Source organism: Cricetulus griseus, chromosome 7 (genome assembly GCF_003668045.3).
Source record: "Cricetulus griseus strain 17A/GY chromosome 7, alternate assembly CriGri-PICRH-1.0, whole genome shotgun sequence".
Taxonomy (NCBI): domain Eukaryota; kingdom Metazoa; phylum Chordata; class Mammalia; order Rodentia; family Cricetidae; genus Cricetulus; species Cricetulus griseus.
The window spans coordinates 112,929,990-112,943,541 of NC_048600.1; the positions used below are offsets into that span (position 1 = coordinate 112,929,990).

A 13,552-nucleotide genomic window follows, 5' to 3' on the forward strand; every position below is an offset into this window, starting at 1 on the left:
CACAAATGATGGAAACTATGATCACAGAGTCTTTCCTTTGTACAAGGGTCTTTAGTTGACAGAAGTTTATAGTCCCAATGAACCTCAGTTCACCTATAGACACAGCAGGCGATGAGGGACACCCCCCAAGAGGATATGGCCAGATTATAATTCTGCAGGTGGGATACACTCTAGGTATGCCTCCACCACTCATTGATCAAGGACAGTAAAGTCTCTATTTGTGATTTCAATTTTTGCATTTCACCCAACAAACTTAAAATCTGGTCTAAGGCCAGACAGCATGTGATTCACGTAGGTGGAGAAATTAAGGTCAAGTGTCATGTGCCCTAGCCTGGCATTATCTTCTGGTTTTTCTTGGGAAACATTCCCATGATGGCCAAGTCTCACATAGATTTGGTTTCTCTACAGTCTTGTCATTAGCATTATCGCAGCCTAACTGCATTGCACAGCATTTGCACCAACAGCATCCATCCAGGACTGGGCCAGGACCTGGAGGTCAATGTCCTTTCTTACTCATGCTCTCTATAGCCACCTGACCCATTATGTGTGAGCCATCAGACTAATGAGATTTGGAATTCCAAAGGGAGAGACGATGTGCCACAAATCTAACTCTGTAAAATAGTGTGTAAGCCCAGAGATCATCAGGTGACGGCTCCCTTGGAAGACAGTGATCCCCAAAGCACTTACTCATCTGCCTTCGTTTTTCATTGATGCCTAACACATCACAAGTAGGAAGGCATAATCTGCCTTCACCTTGAATATTGATTCAGGCAGAGAACCTCTCTCCATTTGATGACTTGTTTAGTAGCAAACCATCACGAGGCAGGAAGGCTGCTGCACATGAGCAAAGCAACCTCTCAACAGGGTATAAAAGCAGACCTGGGCAGACAAGATTGCAAACTGTCCAAACGACCTTCTTGCAAACCCAGACAGACCCTCCAGCCTCTGAAAAGATGCAGTGCTGTTGTGGCCCATGCTGCTGCCAGCCATGCTGCTGCCAGCCATGCTGCTGCCAGCCATGCTGCTGCCAGACCACCTGCTGCAGGACCACCTGTTGCCGCCCCTGATGCTGCCAACCCTGCTGTTGTGGGTCCAGCTGCTGCTAGAACACCTGCTGGAGGAACTGCTGCCTGAGGGACACCTGTTCCTGGCCTGCATGCCCTCCTGTCATGCTGCATGCTCTTGAGCATCCTCACCCACTCTTCTCTCCTAAACTATCAAATGCCCCTCGTGTAGGTCAACTGTCCCCACACCCAGAAAGGCCATTGCAAAGAGTCTGTCCCTTACAACTGATGCAGCTTTTGTCCAACATGGTCCCACATTGTCCTTCACATCTCTGTAATGGACACATGCCTGAATGCTTCTCTACACATGGGAAACACATCTTGTAACTGTGAACCTGTATGACATTTGACACATGGTCTTGACAACTGGATGGCTTCCCCTCCTTGAATAAATGTGACTGTTGTAGAAACAACCAACCACAAGTGTCATGGATCTTCATTTCTCCTTTTTGTCAAGTTGCCGTGATTTTGAGCAACAGCAACATTTTGTCTCTCCCATGAATAGACTGACCATATCAGTCTTCAAAATTACCACTCATCTTATTTTGAATAAGCAGTGCCCCCTAAGCAGAAGTATATGTGAAGCCTAGAACTCCCATGGTGACTGTGGGTATTATTAGGAGGTGGATGCCTGCTCACAAGGCATATCTCTGTGGTCAGATTTGAGGTTTCATTTTCCCTCCTGTCTCTCACAAATGAGTTTCTGCCTTTTTGTGGTGGCTCCAGATTGTGGTCTGAGTCCTGCTCCAGAGCTGTGCTCAGCTGGCTGCATCCATTTACACTGCCATGAGGTACATGCCTTCCAGTTCTCTAAAACTCTGAGTGACAACAAACCCATTTTTCCATTTGGTTCTCTGGTAATGAAATCTCAGATCTCAAGTAGAAAAGTACTTGGGTCCCTGTTTTTCTTTTGCTTAAAGTTTAAAAATTAGAAAAGAACCATGAGATAGAACCGGTGTGAATGAACACGAACTGTTGAGAGTATAAAGAGTTTGTTAATCATATAGTTTATTACAGGAGAGAGAGAGAGAGAGAGAGAGAGAGAGAGAGAGAGAGAGAGAGAGAGAGAGAAAGTGAGAGAGGTACGAGCTTTAAAGAGAAAGCCAAGCATGCGCACCAAGGCTTCACGCATGTACAAAGTCCTCATGCAGGTCCATAATGAGTAAAGAGTAAAGTGGCCATGACACTCACTGTGAGTGTCCCAACCATTGTCAGGGGGTGGATCTGTCTCTTAAAGAGGAAAGAGCAGGTCAGCATTAATGCCTGAAACTTTCTGTCCCCAAATGTCCCTTCTGTGTTTTTCTCCTAGTAGGAAAGGATGACCTGAGGGCCAAGCACACAATAACCCCTTCAATCCTATTTGCTGACCATAGAGGAAAATTTAGGGAGAAGAGATGAAGCTATTGGGATACGGTAGTCAAGCTGTGAGAGTTGCAGATGGAACACCTGCTTTTCTTCCTTCTCCGGAGGATAATCTAGGGAGGAGATGAAGCTTTTAAGAAGCAGAACTCAAGCTCTGAGAATTGTAGAAGGAGCACCCACTTTTATTTCCTTCCACGTGAATCCATTTGTGTCCCACACACTCTTCCCCAGTTGTGACTGGCTTGGGCCACTCACTGATCCCTCACATCTGTCGTTCTTGGTATTCTACCCTCCACAGACACAGTGACATCTCCTGGAAAAACAGGAGTGTGGCCAGTGCTCTAGAGAAAGGATGAGTCCTTGGAGTTCCAGTGTTTGTTCAGTGTTTGCAGATACTGCAGTCCACATAGAACGCCCTGGTTTCCCTAGGCTGGACTCCTTGACATAACAGAGCTAGAGCAGTCCTCATATTCTCTTATCAGATTTGTGAGCCCTTTCTCCCTCATCCAGTGCATCTCACAAGAAACTCTGGAGATTCCCTTTTGATGGAACTGATGGAAACCATGAGCTCAGGGTCATTCCTTTGTACAAGGGTCTCCAGGTTTCAGGAGCTTACAATCCCAGTGAACCTCACTTCACTTGTAGACACAGCAGGTGATGTGGGACCCCCCTAAGAGAAGATGGCCAGATTATAATTCTGCAGGAGGGACACATTCTATGTATTCCTCCACAACCCATTGACCAAGGACGTTAAAGGCTTTGTTTTAAATTTCCTTTTCCCCACTTTACACAGAATACTGAATATCTGGTATAAGCCATACATCATGTCATTCACATAGGTGAAGAAATTAAGATCCAGAGTCATGTGCCCTAGCCTGTCGTGATCCTCTGGTTTTTGCTTGGGATGTGTTACTGTAATTGCCAGGTCTCACATGGATTTGGGGTCTCTACAATCTTCTCCTTAGCATTTTCCCAGCAGGGATACATTGCACAACATTTGCATCAATAGCATCCATCCAGGAGAGGGCCAGGACCTGAAGGCCTCTGTGCTCTCAGGCCAATGTTCTTTCACACTCATGCTCTCTATAGACACCTGACCCATTATGTGTGAGCCATCAGAATAATGAGACCTGATATTCCAAAGGGAGGCAAGATACACCTCAAAACCAATTCTGGAACAGAGTGTGTGAACACAGAAACATCAGATGACTGATGTTCCCTTTGAAGCAAATAAGACTGGAAAACACTTCCCATAGTGCTCTGTGGCCATCAGTTGCCATTGATTCCTAACACACTGTAAGTAGGAAGGCATGATTTCCTTTCACCCTGGATATTGACTCAAACAGTGACTCTTACCTCACTTGCCCAATTAACATCCATATATGTGAGCATAGTATTTTACATTTATCCCATATATTACACATTCCTGTTTCCATTCTACTTGTCTAGTTACTCTCATCCATTTTCATGCATTTTCCTTCCCATTTCAGAGCTTTTGCTTTTTCTGTGGTAAGTGTGTATGTGTGTGCGTGCACATGTGCAATATTGTAAACATGCATGTATGTGACACATATCTGAAAAAATATTGATATTTGTATTTCTGACTTTGGCTGATTTTGCATAATGTCACAATTGCCACTTCCATTCATTTTCTTACATATAGTATGGCTGTATTCTTAATATATAAATAATTCTCCATTGTCCATAAGTTTCAGCTTATATATTCATGCATATATGGACTCTGTTTAGCCTTCCTCCATGATTCCATATTGAGTAGTTCTACAGAATATATATATATATATATATATATATATTCATCCCTCTTGTCTTATACATTTTAAATTCCTTTGGACATGATTGCTGAAGCAGCATAACTAGATCTTCCAATAGTATTATTTTATTTTTTGAGGAAATTCCATGTTTCCTCTGGCCAGGACTATTGCTTGCATGAGATCCTGGATGGTAGGAAGTGGAGAAAGCAAGCTGGACACTACCTTTCATTGCTTTCTGCTTCCTCACTGTAGATATGATTTTACCAGCTGCCTCAAGGTTTTCAGGCCTTCACGTCCCACTGTGATGGACTAACCAAGAATAAATATTCTCTATTGTCAGGGCTTTTTCTGATTGTTTTATTACAGTAGCAGGAAGAGAAGGTCAAATCTGGAAATTTCCAACATCTTGTTTTCTCTGTCCTTACCATTCTGTGTCTATATAGTGTTAACAGACCTGTATCTGAGAACCTCGAGAATACTACAGTGTGTCACCTAATGCTTACTGTGTTCCTTCCACCTCTATTGGGCACTACTGTTCCAACTTCCAACTCCCAGGATGGTTCACTGACTTTTGAAGTCTAGAGGGACAGTAGCATTGGCCATTTTCATTCCAAGGAACCACGAATGTCTCTTGGGTTCTTCTCACATTTGAAAAGCAGCTTCAATATCCACAGAGCCTGAATTTATGTAAAAAAAAAAAAGGATGCATCTTCCTAAATGATCGCTGAGAATGTAACCAAGTAATTTCGCTTACACTTTGTTGCACTAATTTCCTGTGTTCAAATTCTATACGTTAGTCAATTTATTTTATTTATTAGAGATGAATCTGCATACAATGCCTATTGCTTACACACACACACACACACACACACACACACTATATCCTGAAGGTAGAGATTCATCTTCACAGGGTGCCATTTCCAAGCTGGCTTCAAGAGATGATGGCATCTCGCTATTGTTTCATTTGTTTCTTGATGGAACAGTATGGAATAGGACAGAACAGTGGACCCCATGTCTGTGCCCCTGTTTTCAGTGTTCTACATCCATTGCTGTCCTGGGTGTGGTTATTTAGGATTCCATGTGCTAGTTCCAATACTTTGGCCTGAGCACGTTAAGACATTGCAAGCTGAGAGCATGGGCTCTTTCACAGGCTGAACGTGAACTCATTGAGCAACTTTCACAGGCTGAACATGAACTCATTGAGAGACAATCAGTCTGTTAAAGTTCTCAAGAGATTGCTCCTGCCTGTGGATTCCACATTAGCCTCTTGCTTGCATAGAATGTACTTAACAGAGAAGCCACAGTTTCTTTAGACTGGACTCTCAAACACAGCACCAGGCCAGAATTCCCCAAAATCTTGGTCAAATTTCCCTGCATCTCCTTGAGCATGCCTCCTCCTAAGTCTTACTGACATGTCCAGAATTTCCAGCTTCTTGTTCATTAGATCTGACTAAAACGATGCCATTAATATCATGAGACAACATGGAGTTCTGTTGGTGTCCAGGGGTTCACATCTCATTAAAATGTCTTATGATGGAGAGGAGAATTAACACAGCCCTGAGTCAAGGCAGTAAATTTTTATGACCGCAGTGGATGTACATCTGCTTCTCCTTGGTTGAGTATACTAAAGAATTGATTTGCCAGTTCTCTCTACTGCTCGGTCTGGTCCCCAAGAATTTGTTCAAAGCATATGCATCACATCAACTGCTGTTGTTAGGACATGTGGTCATCCACTGCTGTCCGTCTCCAGCCATCTCCCTTACATGGGACTTAATACACAAGGACATAGGAGAGATTAACAGCCCCTCCATTGGCATGCCTTTGAAGGTAGCTCTAGTATCTAATGTTTACTTTCTACCTTACCTGCAGTACATTGAAGAGGGTTAGGTTGTCTCAAGGATTTCATGTGGCTTTTCTATTGTGTAGTTTTTAACTTCACGGCTCAACAGAAGTTGCTGGTTCACACATATGGATTGAGTAACTGACCTTCAGGTACTTCGGTTGACACAGTGGACAGACTATGAGAGTGGCCTGGAGAAGACACATTTGTTTTCTGATTGCCACTGACAGATTCTAATGGGGACTGTGTTGGCATTCTCATATCAAGTTATCTGTGTTTACTCTGATATACTATCTACCAGCCTCTGTAGACTGTGTTTCTGTTCTGCCTGGTTCCACCATCCTTCAGTCCCAAATAAATGCACAGAGATTTATATTAATTGCAAACTGTTTGCACAGTGGCTTCAGCTTCTTACTGGCTAGCTCTTCTTAATTATTAACCCGTTTCTATTAAACTATGTATTGATATGAGGCTGTGGCTTACCTGTAATCCTGCATATTACTCCTTTGGCAGCATGGCATCTCCCTGGCTGCTTCTGTCTGCCTCTTCTCCCCAGAATTCTCCTTGTCTGGTAATTCCACCTATCCTTCCTGCCTGGCTACTGGCCAATCAGTGTTTTATTCATCAACCAATAAGAGAAACATATATACAGAAGGACAGCCCGTATCAAGCCTCCAAATGCACATGCATTGTTTCCCTGGAGACACATATCATAAAGGAGTGAAGGAGTTATTACTGTACACACCAGCTGAGGTCTTCTAACTGAGGGAACCGCCCTTTTTATAGTGGATGTGTCACAGATCTAAGTACCAGGTCAGGACAGGATGCTGGAGGAAGGACAGGCACTTTTCAACTCATCTCAACCCTTTGCTCATTTACCTTTAAGATCTTGTTTTCTGCTTTTAAAATTATTTCTTTTACTTTTTGAGATTCTATTATTATTGCAGAATTGCTTTTTACCTTTCCTCCCTCCAAATCCTCTCCTATATGACCCACTTCTCTTTTTCAAATGCGTAGCCTCTTTTTCATTATTGTCACATGCATATCGTATGTGTGTATGTATACTCACAGATACATGAGTACAACCTACTCAGTCTTCATAATGTTACTTGTATCTATGTTTTCAGGTCTTGCTAACATAACTGCCTAATCATGAACTTAACAAAGACAATAATAATAGACGTGTTTAAGTGGACAAGAGGAAACCCATGAGGCCTCAACCTTAGCCAAAGAACTATGGAAAATAAACGAATGCTGATAGTAAGGGAAGTGATCTTTCCCAGGGAAGAGCACACCAATTGCTTACCCAATACTATTAGTATGTTTTAAATATACATATGTACATGAATATACCCTGCTACAGATACAGAGTCCTGAACTCTGAGGATACGGGCCTTACCAGTTTTGTGTGCATCCACTTTGTTGTGAGGAACATAAATGTTTCTGTTGATATCCATTGGTCCCTCTTAGCTACACACCACCCTTCCTCTGATGCCATTCCTAACTGGTTGTTCATAAAGTATTATATCCACATTCATTCTTCCAGGTAAGGGATGCTATCTGGATTGTGATTCTCTACAAACTTATGACAGCCATCGCCCTTAGCAGCTAAGGTCTACAATAACATCCCCATTAACAAGAGCCAACGGGGGCAGAACCTGGTCCCAATGCATTCCTGTTGTCAAACCACTGGTCTTTCTGCGCTCACCTGACCTATTATGTATGAGCCATCAGTCTAAAGCACCTGTATCTTCCAAGGTCACCAGAAGCAATTACAAGAAAGTAAGAATGTGACTTTTTACAGGAAGGGAAGAAGTAATACAAAAATGACACTGAAACGTGTGGGACCAGAATATAGAATGTCACGTGACAGCTCTCTTGGAAGAAATTAAAACAAAACAAAAACCACTTAGAAGATGGTTCAGCAAGACCTCACAATAAGTCCTAATAAGCCAGGAAAATCATGTTTTCCGTTCACCTTGAACTTTTCCTGTAACCAGGAAAAGAAACTTGCCTAATTTGATAATCATCTGTTTATTAACAATAACAAGGAAAGAATGCTGCATGTGAGGACAGCAGCCCCTCAGCAGGGTATAAAAGGGGATGTGAGCAGGGAGACTCCCACTTCCAAACCTTCCAACCCAGCTTCTTGTAAACCCACCCAGAACCTCCACCTCTCACACCATGGTCAACTCCTGTTGTGGCTCTGTCTGCTCTGAGGAGGGCTGTGGCCAAGGCTGCTGCCAGCCCAGCTGCTGCCAGACCACCTGCTGCAGGACCACCTGCTGCCGCCCCAGCTGCTGTGTGTCCAGCTGCTGTAGACCCAGCTGCTGCCAGTCTGTGTGCTGCCAGCCAACCTGCTGCCGCCCCAGCTGCTGCATTTCTAGCTGCTGCAGGCCTTCCTGTTGCCGCCCTAGCTGCTGTGTGTCCAGCTGCTGCAGACCCAGCTGCTGTGTGTCCAGCTGCTGCAGACCCAGCTGCTGCCAGTCTGTGTGCTGCCAGCCAACCTGCTGCCGCCCCAGCTGCTGCATTTCTAGCTGCTGCAGGCCTTCCTGCTGCCGCCCTAGCTGCTGTGTGTCCAGCTGCTGCAGACCCAGCTGCTGTGTGTCCAGCTGCTGCAGGCCCAGCTGCTGCCAGTCTGTGTGCTGCCAGCCAACCTGCTGCCGCCCCAGCTGCTGCATTTCTAGCTGCTGCAGGCCTTCCTGCTGCCGCCCCAGCTGCTGTGTGTCCAGCTGCTGCAGACCCCAGTGCTGCATCTCCAGCTGCTGCCGCCCCAGCTGTTGCCAGACCACCTGCTGCCGCCCAGCATGCTCTAGTTGTTCCTGCTGCTGAGAGCTCTCACCCAGTGTCTCCTGTTCTTCATCACCCAGAACTTCTGATGTAGACCTCCTGTGAGCTGAGAGGCCGATCTCTTTTATCTTGATTTAGGCCTCAAAATAAAAATTCACTCACTCTTTCTTCCCTAACCAAGTCAGTCTCTCTCTCTCTCTCTCTCTCTCTCTCTCTCTCTCTCTGTCTCCTCTCTCACTCTCAAATAAAAATGAATTTGGAATTTCTCTCTAATCTATCATGTTACTCCCACTCTGATGTTTATTTTCTGCCCTATTTCTGTAATAGAAGTATTTCTATATATTAAATAAATCTGAATTTTAGACATCCAAATGCAAATGCCTCATATCTCCTTATTTCTCCTCAATTGCCCTCAGCTGTCAGCTTTTGGTTAGCACCTCTCAAAATAAGGAAAAGCACATAGTAAATTAATTTACCTGTGCCTTCTGTGTGCCCTGCTGTAGTGCAGGGACATGTTTTCTTGGAGCAGCCATGTGGTGCTCTCTACCAGAGCTTTCTCTGTCAGAGGGAGAAGCTCTGAGACCAGAGCAAGCGGGAGAAGGAAGTGAGGAACCATATGCTCCCATGTGCACTCTCTGAACATGTCTCAGTCCCGTGTTCTCAGTGGAGATGGAAGCCAGCCCATCCAGTAGTGTCCTGTTCACATGTGCTCTGCTGGCTTCCTTCCCATGCTGGTCATTTCTCGCATGAAGTACCCATCTCAGAGCCCTGTCTTCTAGTCTCAGTGTTGCTGGCCTTCTGCCCATTTTCACACAACATGGGTGGTCACCATCAATGGTGCGACCTTTGGATCGCTTCCCACTTAATTGCAAATCTTCTTAAATTTTTCTTTCTCTACAAGTTTTGCGCCATTATTTTATCTATTAATCCTTATTTATTTGTCCAGGCTATCCTGTTACTGTATCTGAGTCCTAGAGGGCAGTGTTCACTATAGAGGAAACTGTGTTTAAAGGGTGCTACCTCATGGTATGTGAACTATGTAGGATTCACTAAAAGCACAACTGACCCAGGGATTTTTGCCAAAAGAAAAGTCTAATAAAAAAATCCTCTCGAACACAATCTGTTAGACAATCATGGACGCAAGTCAGATTCCTAGAAACTGCTAAGCCCAAATCTGCTATCAGTGAAGGCTACCTTTCTGGTCTCCAGCAGGCTCTGGAGTATGAACACCTCTCCTGGAGACAAGGTGGCTCAACCTTTGCTCTGTTGCTCAGTGTCAATACCTTAGGCCTCCACAGAGTCAGGAAAGAGACGTGTACACAGCACACAGTGGATGAGTGCACCCTCATCCACTGAGGACAATCGCCCAGAGAGCAGAAAGCCACTTGCCCTGTGCCTCACATTAGGATGTAGACAAGGCATCTTTCTTGGATTTTTTGCACACACAAGAGGAGAGAGAGAGAGAGAGAGAGAGAGAGAGAGAGAGAGAGAGAGAGAGAGAGAGAGAGAGGATGAAGTTGGGTATTTAGGGAGGTGGAAAGTATGGAAGGCTTGGGAGAGGGGAAGAATGTATTCAAACTATGTTGTATGAAAATATTTTGAAATAAAAACAAAACATGAAAAAGCAATATTTGAAAGAGAGAGAGAACAAGAACAGGACATTTCCATAACACTAACTACACGGAAAAATTGTTCGCCAGTGTTTAAGGATATGGAAAATGATACCAAATCTTCAACATCTGGCAAAATCCATTTCCAGTGGCACAGATATCATTAACATTACACATGTATACTTTAGTATCCTCGTTACTCAAAAATGACCTGAACTATCAAGACCTTTGCCTTTTGTCCCACAAAATGCCACAACAATGGGCATCATTCCCATTGGTTAGTGAAAAAAATACATGGTAAGAAATATGTCTACCCAACTGTCCTATGGTACAGGATACAGACATAGAGGGAAAGGCCTGTAATCTCAAACACAGAGACTCACATGACAACCCTCTGAGAGAGCGATGAAAACAGCACACCCCAGAAGCAATCAGAACCAAACATGAGTCACGAGGAAACCAGATCGGTAGAATTTATTTCAACTGGACAAGAAAATTTTGTTTCTAATAAATTAAGCCATATAAGTGGGTAAATGCTATTCAAACGTACAATTACTCATCTAGTCAGGAAATAAAAATAAGGAAAGCATTTCCACACAATGAGTAAGAGGCTGTGGGAGCTGTCTAAACTTCAGAACCTCATCTTCTTGGAAACCCTCGTGGGTTGCAACCTCTGACACTGTGGTCAACTCCTGTTGTGGCTCTGTCTGCATGGGAAGCTGCTGCCAGCCCAGCTATTGTATTTCCAACTGTGGTGGTTCCAGCAGCCGAGGCTCCAGCAGATGGGCCTACTGCTATCTGCAGCGTCCGGCCCACTCTTCTGTTATAGCAGTACCATTGCCTAACCTATGTCATCTGCACCAGCGACCACTGTGCACTGTACCTCTTCTTGCTGCTGATTTCTGTTTGGAATATTTGTCACACCATGGACATTTTCACTAGTCACGTAAAATGCATTATAGCTACTCAGTGACTGGAAAAAAAAATGGACTCTCTCCTGCTGAGTCCTCCGATGAAACAGTCAGAGCTGAATTCAGTTCCTATGGGAAATAGCAAGAGTAAATACAAATGATATTTTAACCAAGCTGAGCATATCTATTTTTAGACAGGACATATCTGCATTCTGAGGGCTAGCTAATTATGATGATGTCATAAAGCACTGTTTCCACAAGTTCTTAACTAAAAGCTATTTCCCATCTTACTAAAAACTTCTAATGGGTTAAATATTTTACCGTGTATGTGTGTGTGTGTGTGTGTGTGTGTGTGTGTGTGTGTGTGTGTGTTTGCACATGTGTTTATCTGTCACATACCAAGACCGCTTTTTCTCACAACCAATGTAGAAGAGCATGCCTAGGAGCAGGGGGGCTTTATTCTTGTCAGATGGCTTGAGTCAGAACTCCTGGATTATTTGCAGTGTGACGCAGAGAAGGCTATTGACATCTTCAGCTCTCAGACTGTCTCTGTAAAATATGGATGATGCATTATACATTATGTCTTTCCAAGATTTAAAGACCTAATCCATGTCATATACGTATCACAGGGTCTGGCATATAATACAGGCTCTCCATGTGTGTAGTTTTTGTTATTGAAATGTTACCTAAGGCTAAAAATAATATCTTAGCATAGCATTCTCTTCAATGAATATCAGGAAGATGTGTATCACTCATTGATTCTCCCGTATAATTTAAAGTGAAGCATTGTCCTGTGTCTCAGGGGTCATTTAAGGATTGCAGTGAATTCAAAGTCATGCAGTTATCTGTATTTCACTGGACTGTATTTTGTGTTTCAGTATATTCTGTTATTGGCTGCATAAATTTTGAGCATCTTTCCTTGTATCCTTCCTTCTTTCTTTCCTTCCTCTCTAAACATATAATGTATTTGGAAACCAACGTGTACCTCATAACCCAATAATCTTAAGACTAGAGAAACTCCTGTGTCAATAGAGTCTAGCCAGGAGCCAGCCACATTCTCAGGGCGAGGACCTTACTATTATGTGTATCATTTTGTCCCACATATATTTGAGTTCATTAGCATACTGCCATAATAGTAGACTGGATTTGAGAACTATTACAAGCGAATTAACTCAATACATTAATTGCTGTGGCACTGGTACACGAAAATCATTAGTGGATTGAAAATCAAATCCAGAATACATAAAAGAAGTTACTATTTTTGAAGGTGGCTGTCATGATTAGTTTTAATTGTCAACTTTATGCATTCTAGATTCATCCAGGAAGACAGTCTCCATGAAGGATTATCTAGGTCCGGTTGGCCTTCGGGCATGTCTGAGAGGGATTGTCTTGATTGTTTTAACTGAGATAGGAAGAGCCACCCTTTGTCATCAGCTAAGCAATCCACTGGCCCCCTTAATTAATTTTTTAGACCTGAATTCTGGTAGCCCTAAAAGACATTCATATCATTGTATGAAGGTTTGTTTTGAACACCATTAATTTTTAATGTATTCTTTGATACAACATGTGCATGACATATTTTGATCATATGTTCACTTTCTGCTATCCTCTCTTATGCCTACCTACTCTCGCTGAACTTAGTTATCTTTCTTCCTTAGCCTCCCTCCTATATTCTTTATCTATTTTTGTGACCCAGTGAGATCAGTTGAGGTTGCTGGCCTGAGCATGAGTGTGGGGGTCATTTACTGGAGCACAGAAAACTTGCCAATGGTTATGTCACTAAATGACTCCACCTCCTCCAGCAGCCTTTAACTGAGTGGCTCCTTGGTGAGGGATGAGACTGTCTCCCATCCATGGTGATTGTATGAGTCTTGTGTAGTTAATCACACACACTGTGAGTTCATGAGTGTAAGGGCTACATCATGTACAGAAGACGGTGATTTACAGAGCCCTATCCCTCCTTCTAGCTCTTACATTCTCTCCACCTGCTCTTTTAGGATGTGGTGATATAGATGTCCTATTTGGCACTATAAGTCACTGTATTAGCTGTCACCCAGTATTGAGAAGTTTCTCTTGCCATGGTTGAAAGCAGCATTTCTCTGGAATCCTGGTGTCTGATGCAAACTTTATGAATGCAATTTCTGTGTAAGCACATGTAAAATTGGGAATAGGTCTTATAATCATCTTACTTCCTCTAAAAATT

General features: G+C 43.3%; 1 protein-coding gene across 3 annotated transcripts; it reads left to right on the forward strand.

The window, feature by feature from the left end:
* The first annotated feature begins 8,222 nt into the window (after nt 1-8,222).
* Nucleotides 8,223-8,870, forward strand: LOC113836910 (keratin-associated protein 4-2-like). 3 transcript variants are annotated; one of them, XM_027428190.1, is made up of 3 exons: nt 8,223-8,434; nt 8,480-8,584; nt 8,630-8,870. In XM_027428190.1, exons 1-3 carry the CDS (start codon nt 8,223-8,225, stop codon nt 8,868-8,870), a joined length of 558 nt encoding a protein of 185 aa, XP_027283991.1. The 3 variants fall into 3 exon arrangements, with proteins under 3 accessions (XP_027283991.1, XP_027283992.1, XP_027283990.1); XM_027428191.1 differs by having other exon boundaries at nt 8,510-8,584; XM_027428189.1 differs by having other exon boundaries at nt 8,223-8,870.
* The last annotated feature ends 4,682 nt before the right edge of the window (nt 8,871-13,552 follow it).

Excerpts from the sequence above, each read along its gene's own strand:
- LOC113836910 (XM_027428189.1), top strand. The coding sequence starts at position 8,223 with ATGGTCAACTCCTGTTGTGGCTCTGTCTGCTCTGAGGAGGGCTGTGGC.